The sequence below is a fragment of the Mytilus californianus genome, unplaced genomic scaffold (assembly GCF_021869535.1).
Source record: "Mytilus californianus isolate M0D057914Y unplaced genomic scaffold, xbMytCali1.0.p SCAF_5, whole genome shotgun sequence".
Taxonomy (NCBI): Eukaryota; Metazoa; Mollusca; class Bivalvia; order Mytilida; family Mytilidae; genus Mytilus; species Mytilus californianus.
Genome location: NW_026262701.1, coordinates 56,918,242 through 56,936,827, shown reverse-complemented (window position 1 = coordinate 56,936,827; position 18,586 = coordinate 56,918,242). Strand labels below are relative to the sequence as shown.

Genomic DNA, 18,586 nt, shown 5'->3' with positions numbered 1-18,586 from the left:
CTATCTATAATAATATTCAAGATAATAACCAAAAACGGCAAAATTTCCTTAAAATTACCAATTCAGGGGCAGCAACCCAACAACGGGTTGCCTGATTGGTCTGAAAATTTCAGGGCAGATAGATCTTGACCTAATGAACAATTTTATCCTCATCAGGTTCGCTCTAAATGCTTTGGTTTCAGAGATATGAGCCAAAAACTGCATTTTACCCTATGTACTATTTTTTAGCCATGTCGGCCATCTTGTTCGCGGGCAGGGTCATCGGACACATTTTTTAAACTAGATACCCTAATGATGATTGTGGACAAGTTTGGTTAAATTTGTCTTAGTAGTTTCAGAGGAGAAGATTTTTGTAAAAGATTACAAAAATTTACGAAAAATGGTTAAAAATTGACTATAAAGGGCAATAACTCCTTAAGGGGTCAACTGACCATTTTGGTCAAGGTGACTTTTTTGTAGATCTTACTTTGCTGAACATTATTGCTGTTTACAGTTTATCTCTATCTAAAATAATATTCAAGATAATAACCAAAAACGGCAAAATTTCCTTAAAATTACCAATTCAGGGGCAGCAACCCAACAAGGGGTTGTCAGATTCATCTGAAAATTTCAGGGCAGATAGATCTTGACCTGATAAACAATTTTACCACCTGTCAGATTTGCTCTAAATGCTTTGGTTTCAGAGATATAAGCCAAAATCTACATTTTACCCCTATGTTCTATTTTTAGCAATGGCGACCATCTTGGTAGGTTGGCGGGGTCATCGGACACATTTTTTAAACTAGATACTTGAATGATGATTGTGTTTAAGTTTGGGTGCATTTGGCCCAGTAGTTTCAGAGGAGAAGATTTTTGTAAAAGTTTACGGACGACGGACGCAAAGTGATGAGAAAAGCTCACTTGACCTTTCAGGTCAGGTGAGCTAAAAAGGCTAACATATCATCTGAAAGAATCCTGTTTTTAAAGGAATAAAATCCCCCTTTTTTATTTTTAAGATGGGCTAATACAGCCTGGGGAGAACACTTTAACCACAAATTTATGGTTCTATTTTCAACCAAAACAAAATCTCATACTGGACAGAAGAAGACAAAGACAGGTAAACATATTGCACCTTGTCTTGTAGGCTGGGCAATAAAAAATGTAAACATGCTTTCATTTATCTTCTGGAATCAACTATTTTTCAACAACAAAATTTTAAGATTGTCTTCAATATTCATTTTGCTGTTTCTATTAAAAAAGTAAATAGTAGAAAATTGACATTTTCTCCGAAACAACAGATATGCTAAGATTTAACTTCTTTTAGTTGAACTTATTGGACATAATCTCCTATGTATAACTGTTGTATCACAGATACTTATCATCTAACCATCTAACAGTGACGTATACATACAGAAACCAGCTTTTTTGGTAACTATGGAAGTACTTACCAATTGCTCTAGCCAATCTTTCATATATATCAGATTTTTTAGACAGTTTCTTTAAGAATTCTTCTCTTTCTTCACTCAAATTAGTGTCTTTCCTGAAAAATAGCAGTGCAAACTAAAGATACCATATGTTGCATCATAATAAAACCTATATTTGATGCGTTGTATTCACACTTCTCAAGTTACAGTAACAGGAAATAAATAAAAGCAACAAAATGGGCATAACAGAAATATTTCTGTAACTTTTTGCTAGCAAACTATAGACCTTAACAACTTTGGCTGTAGTGTTTGTGGTCTTCACTTTTTCCTCTTCTTTTTTTAAAAGTTTGTGCTTTTAACTTTCTATACCACTTATTATTGGATAGGGCTATTCCATTAAAGTGTATGTGGGAGGGTAGGAAGGGACTTTCAAAATATCCCTACAACCAAGAACCATTTTTTAGATAATTTTGCATAATGGTACATTTGTAATAGACGCATACTGAAAAAAGACCCATGACCCACATTCAATAATTAAACTTCCCTTCCTACCCTACCACATACATTTTAATGAAATAGCCCTTATATTTGAACAGCAATTTCAGAAAAGAATAGGTTAAGTTTACTGTGACTTTTTAAAGACAATACATTTTTTCTACAAATATTGGGCAAAATTCAGAAGCAAAACTGTTGTGAAAGAAGACTATCTAAAGGACATTTTCTATATATAAAAGTATCATATTTTTTAACTAGAGGCTCCATGGCAGTCTGAATCACACATCTAATAAAATATGCCATATTACTATTAACATAAAATATTAGGATGAACAAAATTCCCATTAATATTTATAGATTTTAATTTGTTGATCATTTTAGCTGTTTACAGTTTCTGTCTGTCTAATATAGCTTTCAAGTTTTAAGTGTTTACAGTTTCGGTCTATCTAATATAGTTTCAAGTTTTAGCTGTTAACAGTTTCTGTATCTCTAATATGGTTTTAAAGTTTTAGCTGTTTACAGTTTCTGTCTGGCTAATATGGTTTTCAAATTTTAGCTGTTTACAGTTTCTGTCAATCTAATATAGATTTCAAGCTATCATCATCATTCAAAGTCAACAACTATAGAATTTGTCAGAAACATTTAGTACAAACAGAGATAAGGTAGATGAAATCCTTAACATTTTTGCTGATATAATTTTCTGTATCCATTAGCTTTTTCACAATATGAGACAATTACCTCCTTTCTCCCCATTATTTCTAGCCATGAGGGCCATGTTTGTTGTTGGAGTGGAATAGAATTAATTAACTTCAATTTAGAAATCCTCATGACAATCATGTGATGTAAGGTTTATTCAAATTGGTTGAGAAGTTTCAGAGGAGAAGATCTTTGAAAAAATTCACAGACACTGGGTGCCAAGTGATGTAAAAAATTTTAAGTTCAATTTTACAAGAACAAATGAAAATTAATTCTTTCAGTAGTTATTCTGATTGATTCCCTGTTGAACTTACTGATCCTCCTCATCGTTGTTACTTTCTCTCAATCTCTTGGCATCCAGTTTACGGAAGTGAACTACATCAATATGTGTCTTGTAAACTGATTTGACATTTCTCATTCTTGGGTTGACACGAAGAGGTGTGGCTCTGTAGATACCTGTGACCTTGACTCTATCACCAGGCTGCACCTTATCAACAAGGTCATTGTGTGCATACAGAATTACTGTGTGAGGTGTCTGTCCAGCCGGCATATCCTCTGAAAAGAAATTAGATTCACACATTCATAAAAAGACATAAAAAGTTGGTGTGTTCAGCTTTAAATACCACATAATACTGTAAACCAACCTAATTTCGCGGATACTTTATTTCGCGTTCAGCCCTTTCTAACCCATTTTGCGGCGATTTAATTTCACGATTCTAAAATTTACTTGAAGATAAATGAGGAAAAATCCAAATTTTACGTATTCGCAATGATTTATATTCGCGTTATTTTTCTACTCGCGAAAATAAGTTGGTTTACAGTACCTAAAACACTGCTTAAATGCTGGGATTGATAGCAATGGGAAAGTATATTACACTGTATGATTACTTTGTCAATATTTCAACTATTATTAAAAGGATTTTTGTCGAGCCTTCAACTTTAGTCATAAAAGCGAGACATAGCGATCCTACATTCCGTCGGCGTCGTCGGCGTCCACAAATATTCACTCTGTGGTTAAAGTTTTTGAAATTTTAATAACTTTCTTAAACTATCCTTGATTTCTACCAAACTTGGACAGAAGCTTGTTTATGATCATAAGATAGTATCCAGAGGTAAATTTTGTAAAAATAAAATTCCATTTTTTCCGTATTTTACTTATAAATGGACTTAGTTTTTCTGCCGGGAAACATTACATTCACTCTGTGGTTCAAGTTTTTAAAATTTTAATACCTTTCTCAAACTATCCTGGATTTGTACCAAACTTGGACAGAAGCTTGTTTATGATCATTAGATAGTATCCAGAAGTAAATTTTGTAAAAAATAAAATTCCATTTTTTCCGTATTTTACTTATAAATGGAATTAGTTTTTCTGCCAGGAAACAATACATTCACTCTGTGGTTAAAGTTTTTAAAATTTTAATAACTTTCTTATACTATTTTGGATTTGTACCAAACTTGGACAGAAGCTTGTTTATGATCAAAAGCTAGTATCTAGAAGGAAATTTTGTAAAAAAATAAATCCATTTTTCCGTATTTTACTTTTAAATGGACTTAGATTTTCTGCCAGGAAACACAGTATATTCACTCTGTGGTTAAAGTTTTTAAATTTTTAATAACTTTCTTATACTATTTACGATTTGTACCAAACTTGGACAGAAGCTTGTTTATGATCAAATGCTAGTATCTAGAAGAAAATTTTGTTTTCTTCCAGTTAACATTACATTCAGTCTTCAGTTAAAGTTTTTAAACATTTATTAGATTCATAAACTATCCTGGATTTTTACCAAACTTGGACAGAAGCTTCTTACAATCAAAAGATAGTATCAAGAGGAATATTTTTATTGATTTACTTCCTCATTTTTGTTGAGCCTGCGATTAACAGAAAAAGTGGGCGAGACACTGGGTTCCGCGGAACCCTTACGAATTTTTCTTCTTACTGCAGTTTGTTATATATACTTTGGTAGAAGTTATATATTTTACGTTTTGAGAGGATTTAAAGGTGCTTCTCATGATATTTGTTTTGATGAGTGGTTGTGAAATTGTGCCTAAACTGTATATAACTAGTCTTTAAAGATATTGTGCAAGGGCGAAAGCCTTATAATAAGTCTGACAATTTAACATTAATCCTATTCTTCAGATGTGTTATTCAAGTAACATCTATGGCTACCTTACCTTGTAGCTAGCTTACTAATAGTAGTTACCATATTTAGAAAATCATGTTATTTATATTTTCAAGTGGCCTGTTTGAAACTGTTAAAACTTCATACTTTACTTTTTTAATGATGAAACATTAAAACCATTTGTGTTGAATTTTACCTGGCGATTCCTGTAGTTTGATCATCTGTTTATCTGTAAATTGTGATCTGTTATGGACCAGAGCAAAGGAATGGTTTGTATTACAGTTGGTACAAAGAGTAGGTTCAGCAATCCTGCCTCGGTCAATTTCCACAGATGCTGTTGTCCCACAGACATAACATTTAAAGAAAGCCTCTCTCATCTCAGGGATTAGAGCTGTTGTTCTGATGACCATTCCTCCTATTGTTATCAACTGGTCAATATCTGAAAATAAACATATTTTTTCCTTCACATTTGTAAATTTAAAATCATTTATGATAGTAATACTGGGCATATCAACTATAAAACAAAATGCTAATAAGTTTAGGTTATTTTATATTCTTGTTAAGGTTTAATGTAAGAAATTAATTGCAATCAAATGTTCACTTTTACCACGATCTAAAGTGTGGTTCAATTAAAAAAAAACAACAGATGCACTAAATGATAATTTATAATTGGCTTATAAGTCAAAATAAACACCTATCATTTATGTTATAGGATGTGTTTTTAAAGACTGGAAAATGATTGACATTCTCAATATGCAAAAACATAACCAATGAAAACTGGTGCTTCAAAGTTCAATGAATATGCAAGGTCACACTTAAAAATTTTTTGGTTTGCCCAAACTCCTCCCAAAGGTAGAGACAGTGGGTAGGTAGGTAGGCAATTTTTTTTTTTTTTTTCGGCAAAGAGAAATTGAAGTGTCAGATGTTTTTTAGTCTTCATGCCTATCTGATTAAAAAAAAACTATTTCACATCAGGACAATGAAAGATTTTGAGTAGGCAGATATTTTCTGGGTAGGTAGGGTTAGGGCAAACAAACATATTCTTTTTTATGGCCCAACAAAACATCTTGCTATAAGATTTAGAGCATATTTAAGTGATTGTCAGTGTATACCGCCACCATTTAAACTTGGCTCTAAGACTTGTGTTGATCTTGTTGGATTACCTCAACCAATCATTTAAAAAAAATTATTATCACTATTTCGATTCAATGGTAAGTAACATAATAGGGTTTTATCTGATTGATTGACCGATATTTACAACATCCAGCAGTCAATATTACATACAGATTCAGAACGAGAGCTTGCAAGTTTCATGTGGATATGCCCTGATTTATCAAGTCAAAGATTTGTATCTTGCAAGTGCACGAGGAAAACGTGACCCTTTTTATTTTCAACTGCAAGCCAATCAGGCTTTGTTCATACTCCTAAATGCAGCAAATATAAATTTCAACGACTTTGGTATGAGCACACTGCCATAAGTTAACCAATGACATTTCATATTATATGTTTAAGTCGACACTGCTTTCTCTATCTCGACAAGAGTTTCAAACTGCATTTGAGTAGGCTTACATATTATGTATCAAATGTTTCTCTGTTTCAAAACAGCACTATTTTTTTGTTTTTGCTTTGTTATTAAATTTTTTTAATTGATTCATAATTTTTTTAAATTACTCAAACTATCTTTTATATCTTTTATATTGATTGATTGTTGGTTGCTTAACGTCCAGTGGCAAATATTCCAAGCATATTCAGGACGAACTATCTTTTATACTACTAGGCAAACTTTAATCCCCATTGTCCAATCTATTGTGTCAATTTTGAAAACAATGAGCCTTTCTGATAAATTTTACCTTCAGGGTTGAGAGATCTCATATTTTTAGTTAGAGCAGCATTATACGGTCTGACTTGAACTTGGTGTTCCAATGCGGTATCAGGATATCTGTCGAAGAACATTTCATTGATAGACATATCAAATGTTGGTATCACTTCCTGAGGGTAGCAGATTAACTGTCGGTAAAGTTCGGCATCAAACTCACGCAAGTGTTCACAGTTAAAGTTCAGGAACGGCTCACCAATTACACTAATCTGAAAAGTACATACATGTATTTATAAAAGACCTTTCTGCCAATTTTTTGAAAATTAAAGTTAGCATTTTAGTCAAAGGGAACGACCATTTAACTTCAAAGGGGGGGTTATGGGTTTTACGAAAAAAATATTCTGATCCCCAATTTGATGAAAAAAAATATTCTGGTCAAGTAGATGACAAAAAAAATATTCTGAATCCAGGTTTTCCCCATACCTTATAGTGTTAAATATTGAAAAATATAATGTGATTGATTACATTGAAAAACTAAATAAAATTGATCGCTTTGTGCGAAAAAAAAAATTCTAACTCAGACAAAAAACCATAACCCCCCTCCCTTGAAGTAAAATGGTTGCTCCCTAAGGAACAATGAATTCTAAATAAGCTATGGTAAATGTGGAAACAAAAACTAATTTAACTGGTTATATTGGCATCTTTTAGTTACCGGTTCAATCATAATAGCAATTTTAAGTCCTAGAACAGGTAGGGCATTGGTTTTATTGTCCACCTACAGTACGGGTAGAGACTTATTATTATGGATGTCTTAATCCGTCTAGATGTCAGACTGGCCGGACAGTTGTCTCAGTGTAATTAACACCTTCTGTGATATTAACCTGTACAATATCCGAGTGGAAGGTCGTAAATCAATCTGTACCAAATTGATTAGAATTAAATTTTACCTGTACAGATATTTTAGTATTTATGGAGGATAGATAATAAATGTAAAATATTGTTTTGTATTCAAAGAAAAAATTACAATATAAATAAAAATTTAATATGAATATGGGATCAACTTTTTTTTAACATGAAAATGAAAGAAAGACGATTTTTAACAATGTACTGTAAAAATGTTTTGCCAATTATAATAATTGTGTTTGTGCCAATAAACTATTTGTATTTGTAAACCGTTAATATTTCATTTTATTCAAAATTATAACAACCAGGACTGTTTTCAATCGAAGTTTTAATCATAATGTTGAGACATCAATCCCGTAAATTATACGAGTTTTCGTTGATGGTTACAATATTTCCTCCTTTTAACGTCCTGTTCCTTTATGTTATTAATAGAAACACAATTTTAAGTATAAGGTCAACATATCATATTTATAAAGTATATAAACAAATTGAATATAGGCATTGTGAATAAACTGTTATTTTCCTTTCGATACCACGTTCCCCGTCGGAGCCTCTACGTCTATTCATACCTGTCAATCATTTCTCGCAAGTAAAACAATTCGGTCAGCCAGATCATCCGTGCTTTCTATTTTGACATATATTTCCTGTTAATCTCTTTGAAACAATTGGTTTTTTTTACAATATTTATAACGCCGTGATCATCTTTCGAATCCTAGTATTTATATAATAAAAACTTTTCATATGCACGTCAATATTCTATGACCCAGCATTATTTTAAATTTTGTTTGTTAATAAATTTACATATAATGGAAATAACAGATTTGTTGACACTCGTTGTATTATAACAAAGATATTGCCTTTCTATTTCCATGTTTGAAATTTGAATGAAAATCGTGTTTTTTATAAACATATTTTACGAATTGTGTCAATCAATACACGAAGATCAAAGTTTTACACTATTCATGATCAGCCGTCTTTACTTTTGCATCCTATTTCTAGCCATTCTCTAAAGTTCGTGCAGTCAGTAAGATTTTGTAAATCGATGTCGGCAGTTTAAATTGTATAATTCCCGAACTTTAAAGGAGGTGTCCGAATAAATTATTTAAATAGGAATCTGGGTGTTGACTGATAAATATAATAAATAAAATAGTTAAAGAAGACAAAAGCTTGTTTTGTTTATAATTACAAGGATTAAATTTTCTATTCTGGTAAATCAATTATTAATGGATCTCGATAAAGAGCCTCAAAACTAACGCACAATACTGCCAATCATTACGTATCAAATTAAATCATGAATAGATTTTCCCACAGTCGGTCAGTAAGGTCACCTGTGTTAACTGTTACGATATTTCCCACCATATGAAAATCACGTGCATTTGACAAAATTAATCCCAGCTATTTTTAGCATTCAACATTGTATTGTGAGTGAAGTCAAGTTCAAAGTTCAACCACATGCTGTTGATCACTGATATGTGTATCATGCAATTGTCTTTTCACGGCAAATATTTTTTTTAGATTGGTGTCAAAAATACAACAAACAAGTTAACATGCATTGTGCGTAAATTAATATTATGCAATTAAGAGTCAATGCAGCACCATAAAATTATTTAAATAGGAGTAATTGCATTTCTTTAGACTACAAATCATAGTAAATATTTAATTAACTGGTCATCAAACGATTGAATGCTTCTAGTTTTAATGTCCATTTCATGTCAGTGGCAATTATTTCATGCATATTTAACAAACACAGAAATATCAAAATAAACCTAATTCCCGAGAAGAATTGATATCTTCTTCTAGTGTTATTATTTGCGTACTACTTTAGTTATATATCACCAACTTTCGGACAATATTTGTTTACAGTAAAAAGTAAATTCACAATTATAAAGAATCACCAAACTACTAGTATACAAGTATTGCTCAGTGTAATTATTTTTATTTCAGAACTGACCCAACGCAGACTGAAAATTAAATACAATTGTAGTGTTGTCAAACTAAAACGTATACAGTAGCACTTTGCACATCTTTCTGCTAATCAATGGGTTTACGTGGAAAATAAATCAGTAAAACAAAAATAACCTTCCAGAAATAAAAAAGAAAATATTTTAAAAACTGTATGCCAACAAATACGAAAAAGATATATAACAAAAAAAATACAAGGGACCATAGAAAATAATATTTTGAGGAATAAATACAGCATTTGAAATATAAAAAGCCATAATTAAACAAATAGGCTATCTTTTATTAAAACAAAGTTGTCTCCAGTACTTCACCTGTAAAAATATTTTATGTCAAATACGATGTAGAACTAATCAATAAAGTGGCTGAGAGGTTTAAATCACAGGTAACCTGATTCTGAAATCAGTGAAGCGTAATAATCTAGTAGCACGGATTGAGATGAAAGGACAATTATATTACCGTTCACACCTGGATCTGTTGATTAATGACCATACTACCTACCATAAAAAAGTCGGATTATTCATTTCCGACATGTCCCAGTCCGTTATTTATAGTAATAAGTCTCTACCCATACTGTAACTTTAAAACACGCAAACCCAAATACTTTTTACACACTCAAATAATAAGAAAAAAGAAAGAGGAAAAAAAGTATTTTATAAACTAAAGTAACAGAAATAAATCTATGTGTGGTGTGCATAGGAAATTTGTTATCTATTTTAGTCTCTTGTTTAAAAAGAGAATAAACTAGTTAGGGCTATTCCATTAAAAAGAATGTACCAGGGTCGGACGGCAATTATAAAAAATCCCATTGGTTGTTGATGTGGTGAAGCTTTCATTGCCAGTGGCCCTTGGTGTTTTGAGAAACTAAGTATTGTTGGTTGTTGGTCTTCTTTGACTGTCGGTTTCATTGTGTTATTTTTCGTTATTTATTATTATTGGTTTTGCAAGGACTTAGATAACCGATTGTTTTTGTCTCCTGCCCTTATCGTGTTATTTTGGAAAACAGAACTGTTCCCGCGACTTACGCAGCGGCAGGCGCAACGTTGTATTCTACCTGTGGTACCAGTTCCGGAAGTGCGTGCAAGAGTTACTTCCCTTTAATGACAAGCGCATGGCGAACGATGTCAAATTCTATTGAAAATAATATTCGGAGGTTCAAATTAGCGGTGGTGCGAGATCCACGACCTTCCACTATTGCAATCAGACTTTCGTTTTGGTTACTAGCTAGGCCAGCATTCCACAGGGTCCAAATCCCGGACCCATTCCTATTGGCAATGGCAAATACCCTACGTTTTTCCCAATTTTCAATTTGGGACCAAAACTTCCAAACGATCTCAAAATTTATTTTTATCTTTATTATACATGACAGCGATGCTCATTTTGTTCAACCGCTAGCTTTATACTGAAAATCGCCAACAAGTAATGTGTAAATACGAGTAAAATCAAATCTCCAGTCAAAAACAACATCGAAAAACAATGGATGCCCTAAACCGGAAATGAAGACGATTACAATACCAGATCAGATTCCGGGGTCTGATAAGGGTAGTTCCGGGTTTGTCAATCAAATACAATAAAAAAATAATAATTCCAGACAGGTGATAAAATACATCTATGATGATGAAATATAAACACTAGAATTGAAAACCAAAAGATATATGGAAAAGAAAGAAAAAGCATGAAATATTTTTAATATACAGAAACTCAAAATAACTTTTAGTTCACAAATTTTTATGTCAAAATCCAATGAAAATTATGTGACAGTAATTTTCTTTATCATTAATAAATGTTGATATTACATGTGGATGTTTTTATAGAGTATACATATATCTACAATTGCAAGAGGTAATTTCTTGGGTGGGGGTATCATCAGTGAGCAGTAGCTGGCAGTTTCACTTGTTGATTCTTCGTATCTTTTGTCTGCGTCATTGTAAACTTTTTTCAAACATCTCTGAGCCAACAAAGCCAATTGGAAGCAAACGTGGCCAACATACATTAAGTTAACAGAACATTTGCAGTTCTATAGACCACAGATCTAATTTTCATCAGTGATTTTTATAAGATTTGAAATGTTTCAAACCCTGGTGACCAAATTATATTTTTCATATTTAAGATTTAAAACTTAAAACACAATGAAGTTTGATCTCATTTTTTCCCTCCAACCCTACCCCCTCATTCCCAGGTTCCCTTAATCCTGTTGACCCCCTCTAAATTGTCCAGCAACTATAATGTTTAAATAACAATTCCTTTGGTTGTGGTAAAGTAGAATAAAATAAGTTAGATATATTCCAGTTGGTTCTTGTATTATTATGAAACGACTTCCTGTTGGTTGGTGTTAAGATACATGGTACATTCCTCTTGGTAGTGGGGGTACTTAAAAATTGCCTTCCGACCCTAGTACTTCCTTTTTAATGGAATAGCCCTTATGCAAACTAGTAGGGTATTTTGTAGATTGAATTTGCCTGTTAGTATCAGAAATAGTCTTGCCTTATTCGTATACATTTATGATATATGTTTCAAGAGCAGAAATGAGGGGAAGAGTTGTACAAGAAAATTACAACATGATAAGCTTTATATATATATGTTTAATTTGTTTGAAAATCGTGAATTAAGAACATAACTAGTCTTGTATTCTATAAATAAATGAAAGTTTCAGGTTATTAAACATAAGTATAAGAACTTTTGTTTAATCAATTTACAACTGACCTCCTCCAGCCTCTGCAGGTAGTAGGGTTCATTGATATCCATACCATCAAACTGTTCATCACCGGCAATGTTCTTGTCCACATACTTAGTGATGAACCTTCTGAACTTGTCTTTGCATTGACTGACTACAACATCCGTTCCCCAGATGACCAGTTGTGGACCAGCATTCGGATCACTGGTTATATCACTAGTGATTTTTGTTGGCTCCTATAACAGTAAAAAGATAGTTAATAAAGCAAGTATAACATTTACAATAATCAGTTTAAATCTGCAGGCTCTTTTCAGAAGTACTTCGTTCATAAAGTTGTAAAACAGGTGTCAATGATATAACTGGGCTGTTCACATAAAAAAAAAAAAAAAAAAAACACAATTGACAAAAATCCCTAACATTATAGTATATACACAATTCATTAAAACGATTATCATACTGATATTAAATGAGGAGATGAAGGTTAAATGAAGTTGAAAGTAATGTAACAGCAACCCAATAGAATGTCCAATTATATCTAAACATGATATTTTTTAACACAGAAACACCATTGTTGGCCTTATATGTAGTTGTGTAGAAACAGTTCATCTCTCCCATATACATCTCAATAGAAGTACTATTTTTTTCTTCAACCCAACCATTTCAATTTTGGACTGGCAAAACACACTGCACTTAATCTAATATTCATACTAAATGTGGAAACTACAACTACTTTTTATGCAGGATACATCAACAATTCAGTAACACAAAGAGATTGACACCACACGGCTTTTAAAAGACAGACAAAAGTCTGTACAATATGTCTACAATATGTAAAGCTATAAATTCAGCCAGTTTTGAATAAATTTTAATACACCATGAACATTCAAGTCCCAACAGGACAAACTAGAGGCTCTCAAGAGCCTGTGTTGCTCACCTGTATTTACTGATGCTTTGGAAATCATGTAAAATAAGGTTAAAATCATAATTAATAGTATTAGATATAAGATATTATAATGATATCTAAGATAATAACAAAAAACTGCAAAATTTTTGTAAAATTACTAACTCAGGGGCAGCAACCCAACAACGGGTTGTCGGATTCGTCTGAAAATTTCAGGGCAGATAAATCTAAATCTGATGAACATTTTTGCCACCTGTCAGATTTGCTCTAAATGCTTTAGTCTCAGAGATATAAACCAAAAACTGCATTTTACCCCTAAGTTCTATTTTTAACCAAGTCGGCCATGATGGTTGGAAGGCGGGGTCATCGGACAAATTTTTAAAACTAGATATCCTAATAATGATTATGGCCAAGTATGGTTAAATTTGTCTCAGTAGTTTCAGAGAAGAAGATTTTTGTAAAAGATTACAAAAATTTACAAAAAATTGTTAAAAATTTACTATTAAGGGCAATAACTCCTAAAGGGGTTGACTGACAATTTTGGTCATAACAACTTATTTGTAGATCTTACTTTGCTGAACATTATTGCTGTTTACAGTTTATCTCTATCTATAATAATATTCAAGATAATAACCAAAAACTGCAAAATTTCCTTAAAATTACCAATTCAGGGGCAGCAACTCAACAACAGGTTGTCAGATTTGTCTGAAAATTTCAGGGCAGATAGATCGTGACCTGATAATCAGTTTTATCCATGTCAGATTTACTCTAAATGCTTTGGTTTCAGAGATATAAGCCAAAATCTACATTTTATCCCTATGTTCTATTTTTAGCCATGGTGGCCATCTTGGTTGGTTGGCAGGGTCATCGGACACATTTTTTAAACTAGATACCCTAATGATGATTGTGGCCAAGTTTGGTTAAATTTGGCCCAGTGGTTTCAGACGAGAAGATTTTTGTAAAAAGCTAACGACGACGGACGACAAGTGATGAGAAAAGCTCACTTGGCCCTTCGGGCCAGGTGAGCTAAAAATAACATAATGATAAAACAAAAGGCAACCTCTGACCAGTTTCCAATGTCTTTAAAAGTTTTCAATCCTAGCAATTAACCCTTGACAGCCTGTGTGAATCCCTGCTCATGTCTTTCAAACAGTTAATTAATTTCTGACTAACTTCATATATAAGTATTAATTGATCATTGGTTCAATATTTTGTGTTGTGACAAATATTAAATACATATTCAAAACAACTGCATAGTAAAAACCACCAACACTTGGATCTGATCCTCCAATCGTGACTTGTCTCAGCTTCCTGTCACTTCTGACATCAGGTCTTGTTCTGATGGGTGTGGCAGCTGCTCCAGGTGTACGGGGACCACCTCTGGATCCTGGTGTTCCATAATTCAGAGGTGAACTCAAATCTATTTCACTGGTAGGAGCTGAAAACATTCATTCTTACCATTAATGCCTTTTAAAGTATTTTGCTAATGAATAACAGGAAATATGATTAATAATATAATTAATATATTAAGAATAATCAAAAATTAAAGTAATAACCTCAGTTTGCTCTTTGTTAGACCAAATTCAAAAGTTTTCAATTATAACTTCCATTTGTGGAATAGTCTTGTAAAACCTTTATGTAGTCTTAATACACACAAATTTGACTAATAAAAATAGCCTTCTACTGCTTGCTGACAGAGCAAACTTATATTCATTTTTATGCACCTGTCCTAAGTCAGGATTCTGTTGTTCAGTGGTCGTCGTTTGTTGGTGTGGTTCACAAGTGTTTCTCATTTTTTATATAGATTAGACCGTTGTGACTGGATGGATAGTTGTCTCATTGGCACTCATACCACAACTTCTTATTTATATTTATTATCTACCAAGCTACATACCTGCTCTAGATTGAGGTGGACTGGAAAACAGGGAAGTGTCCTCAGCTGGTGGTCCTGATGGAGGAGATGAAGGCAGGGGTCGAAGGTCAGCACCAGGAGAACTATCCATTCTACGTTTTGAAGGTGGTGAGGAAGTTTCATCTCTTTTGCTTTTTCTTGCGCTACTTCTCGTTGACGAAGCTAGAATAACCCAAATGAAATACAAACAATGACAAACAGTATGTCGTTATGTAGTTTTCTGGGAACTGTCCTTCATATGAAATGACAAATACATAAACCACAAATTTAGTTATTTGACTCTTGACAATAAAGCTGTACCTACATTTTGTAATCTATTTCCGCAGTTTTAAAGACAACTCATATCCATTGTACCAAACTTCCCTCTCAGTTTTGGTAGTTTTATAATTTTAAAATGTTTACTGTTTGAAGAAATCTTTTCTTGATTGTCCATACATCTGTCTCTCATTTTTTATTTAGAGTTTTCTTCTACATAAAATGTCAATTTCTTCCTGTTTGTAAACAATTGGTTTGGTACGTTTCTTTACTCATTGAATATTTTTTTAATGGCATTTCTTTACTCATTGAATATTTTTTTAATGGCGTTTCTTTACTCATTGAATATTTTTTTAATGGTCAATACACAGGGCTCACGCTAGCAGGCGACTAGGGTGCAAAAGTCGCTTACCTGTCCTTTAATTAATGTTTGATCCATTGATTGCATTAAAAGCTTCATATTCCTTTCTGAATCGCTTGTCAAACTTCGTTCATTTTCGTAAATTTTCTTCGTCCGCCATTGAAATATTTGTACGAACCAGGGATCAGAGTCGGAAGCGGACCAGCTATGAACGAAATCTGTATTCTTACTATAATAACTACAGACGCCTGAATTGAACAGCTGACAAAAGAATAATGACCCAAAAAGTGAAAATTACGCATTCCACAAGCATTAATAGACTTTTGGTTGGATCTCCTTGATAAATGTATACATTTCCATGTAAATGCATTGTTTCAATTCATTGATTAAAGTTGCTTACAAGTACCTTTGTGAAATTTATATATCTTTTTAATGAGAAACAGTGAATTTCATTAAGATGATAAACAGAATAAGTTTTTTAATTGCAATTTTATTAATAATAAAGATGTTTTCTTTTCCTTTTTGATATAAAAAAGTTCTTATAAGTGCTAGATATTTAGCTGGTAGATTCTGACAAAGAGGATTAATATAATTATGCAACTATAAATGACTATTTAAGACATAAACTGAAACAACTTTTACTTTAATTGACTCAGGTATGAATTTAACTCCTATATAAAAAAAACATTGCAGTGCCGCAAGCGAACAAGCACTTCTCTTCCAAAATTCACCACTTCTCCCTACTAGATTCAAAAAAAGAAGTCACTTCTCCCTATGATTTTGAAGTAGTGTGAGCCCTGATACAAATAATTTTTTTGGTATTAATTAGATTCACTCTGATAGCTTCAGACAAGTTATACTGGCCTACACGGGAAACTTCAACCTTAAGTTGGACTCTTGTGATTTACACTGACCAGTGGATTTCTAAGTTGATACCTTTCTACAACGGTAATTTTTATGACCCCTTTCAATGCTAATTTTGCCAAATCACCATTTTTTTTTTACAGCTTTAGAAACAATGGCAGCACAAAATAATGTGGCAATATATATACATACGTGTTGTTGCACCTGATCTTCCACTTTTTCTGGTTGCTTAAAATATAAAACAAATGAATGATTAAATTAAGAATGCAGGAAGTTAAAAAATACTATGTTTGCATACTGAATTACATGCTGAAGCATACATGCTTAAAATATTGTTTTACATAAGCTTCATCTTAATAGAAATTAAAATCCAATGAACACTACAGCTTCATTTAATTTTGGAGTGGACATGCGATTTTTTACTATCTTCATAAGAATTGAAAATGAAATAGCTTAGAATAATGAGTAGGCTTTTGAATCTAATATTTATACAAAATCTGAGGTTAAACAGTCAAGTCCATAACCCTATAGAGTTACACTTGTACATGTATTACAAAATTTATAGGCAAGTTCTTATTATGGAAGAAATGTACATGTTAATAAGGGCTTTTCCATTAAAATGTATGTGGGAGGGTAGGAAAGGACTTTCAAAATATCCCTACAACAAAGAACCATTTTAGATAATTATGCATATTGGTAATAGACACATACTGAAAAAAGACCCATGATCCACATTCAATAATTAAACTTCCCTTCCTACCCTCCCACATACATTTTAATGGAATAGCCCAATCTATTACACATTTATCCTTCATACAAGTTTATAAAAGTATGGAGATTTGGTACATGTATGATTACCAGTGTTGTTTTTTTCTGAATATCAACCTGAATTTGGTTATAACCCTACCAAATTTAGACTGAAAGTGCAATACCAAGAGATTAAAATCACTGTTTTTCAACGTAAAGAGAGCCAAACCGCCAATTTGGAATGTTATATTTTGTGTCAATCTTTGTGACTTGTCTGTTCCCTCCTTAAGACTAGCCATGCTAGTGAAAAAGTCAACAAATTGCCATACTTCCTGAATCAATATCCTGAAATGTATGTCATACATAAAACATAATTAACAAATCATTTCCTAAATAACCTTACGAGTTTTAGCATTTTCATCTGTTGTTGGAGAAGTGGGCTCTGATGTCCTCCCTCGTTTACTTCTACGAGGTGTCAGTGGTTCAGACATGTTGGGTTGTCAACCAAAAAGGTTTATTCTACAAAATAAATAGATACATGTACATTATTTTTATAACAAAGTACAAAAGGGTTGAAAAACACTGTCTTCCTGACATAAATTGCATATAAGCATGATAAGTAAAAGTCTCATGCTTGGCAATAAAAAAAACCATCACTACATTAAAAGGAAATCATCTTCAGAGCTAAACACAAAATTTTCATAAAATTTCATAAATTTTACAGTATTTTTTTTCTTTCTTTCTTTTATTTTGTTTGTTTGTTTTTTCTTTTATTTTGGGTAATAACATGTATTTAATTTATTGTGAACTTTATTTCAATTAGATCCAGACGATTTGAGGAAATCCTTAAGGTAGGGCTTTTTCCCCCATCACAGCAAAAAATGCTGACATATATTTACTTTATTTTTTCAGAAGAAAAGAAGGGTCGACACCTATTAATAAGGGTTGTTCGGGCAACCAGAAATAAAACTATTTTTTTGAGTTCCTCATCATGAAATAACTTTTTGTGACTTTTTCGCTACTTGTACAAAATTGGAAGATTATTCCGACATACATATCAAAGTGGACTTTTTTTCCTGTGTCTGTGACCATTTTAAGTTAACCAACTGAAGTATGAATCTATCCTGGTCATTGCATTCCGAGGTACCTTAATTTGATAACAACATATATTGTATAATTTGTAATTTTTATTGTATTTTAGTACACAAATCATACTGAACCGCAGGCCCAGCCCAGGCTTGTAAAATATATGTCGGGCCTGTAAAAATCAGAGCACAAGTAAAAACTATATTGTGAAGCCTCTGAAGCTGCATTTTGAAGAATAAACTGAACAACCGAAACTGTCAATAAGCATTGTATACATAGTTTAAAATCAAGTTTGTCAATACCTTACTGTTAGATCTTTTTTTTGTTGTTTTGTGATGGCTCTTTGTCACGTGTTGAAATTCGCGGGAAATATTTCATTTCACTTCCGGTGAAA

At 32.4% G+C, this 18,586-nt stretch overlaps 1 protein-coding gene across 3 annotated transcripts in view; it reads right to left on the bottom strand.

Moving 5' to 3' along the window:
- The window catches only part of LOC127702936 (DNA replication licensing factor mcm4-A-like), a 34,776-nt gene that overhangs the window by 13,263 nt on the left and 2,927 nt on the right, over positions 1-18,586 (bottom strand). Inside the window, exons 1-10 of one of the 3 annotated variants that reach the window (XM_052207252.1) lie at positions 18,495-18,555; positions 17,510-17,625; positions 16,552-16,587; positions 14,862-15,041; positions 14,239-14,405; positions 12,096-12,302; positions 6,565-6,799; positions 4,911-5,153; positions 2,909-3,149; positions 1,428-1,519 (exon numbers count right to left, since the gene is read on the bottom strand). In XM_052207252.1, the coding sequence (XP_052063212.1) occupies positions 1,428-1,519; positions 2,909-3,149; positions 4,911-5,153; positions 6,565-6,799; positions 12,096-12,302; positions 14,239-14,405; positions 14,862-15,041; positions 16,552-16,587; positions 17,510-17,597 (1,489 nt within the window). In that variant the 5' untranslated portion in view covers positions 17,598-17,625; positions 18,495-18,555. Of the gene's footprint in view, positions 1-1,427; positions 1,520-2,908; positions 3,150-4,910; positions 5,154-6,564; positions 6,800-12,095; positions 12,303-14,238; positions 14,406-14,861; positions 15,042-16,551; positions 16,588-17,509; positions 17,626-18,494; positions 18,556-18,586 lie in introns of those variants that run through there. The other 2 variants (XM_052207253.1, XM_052207255.1) reach the window with 2 other exon arrangements.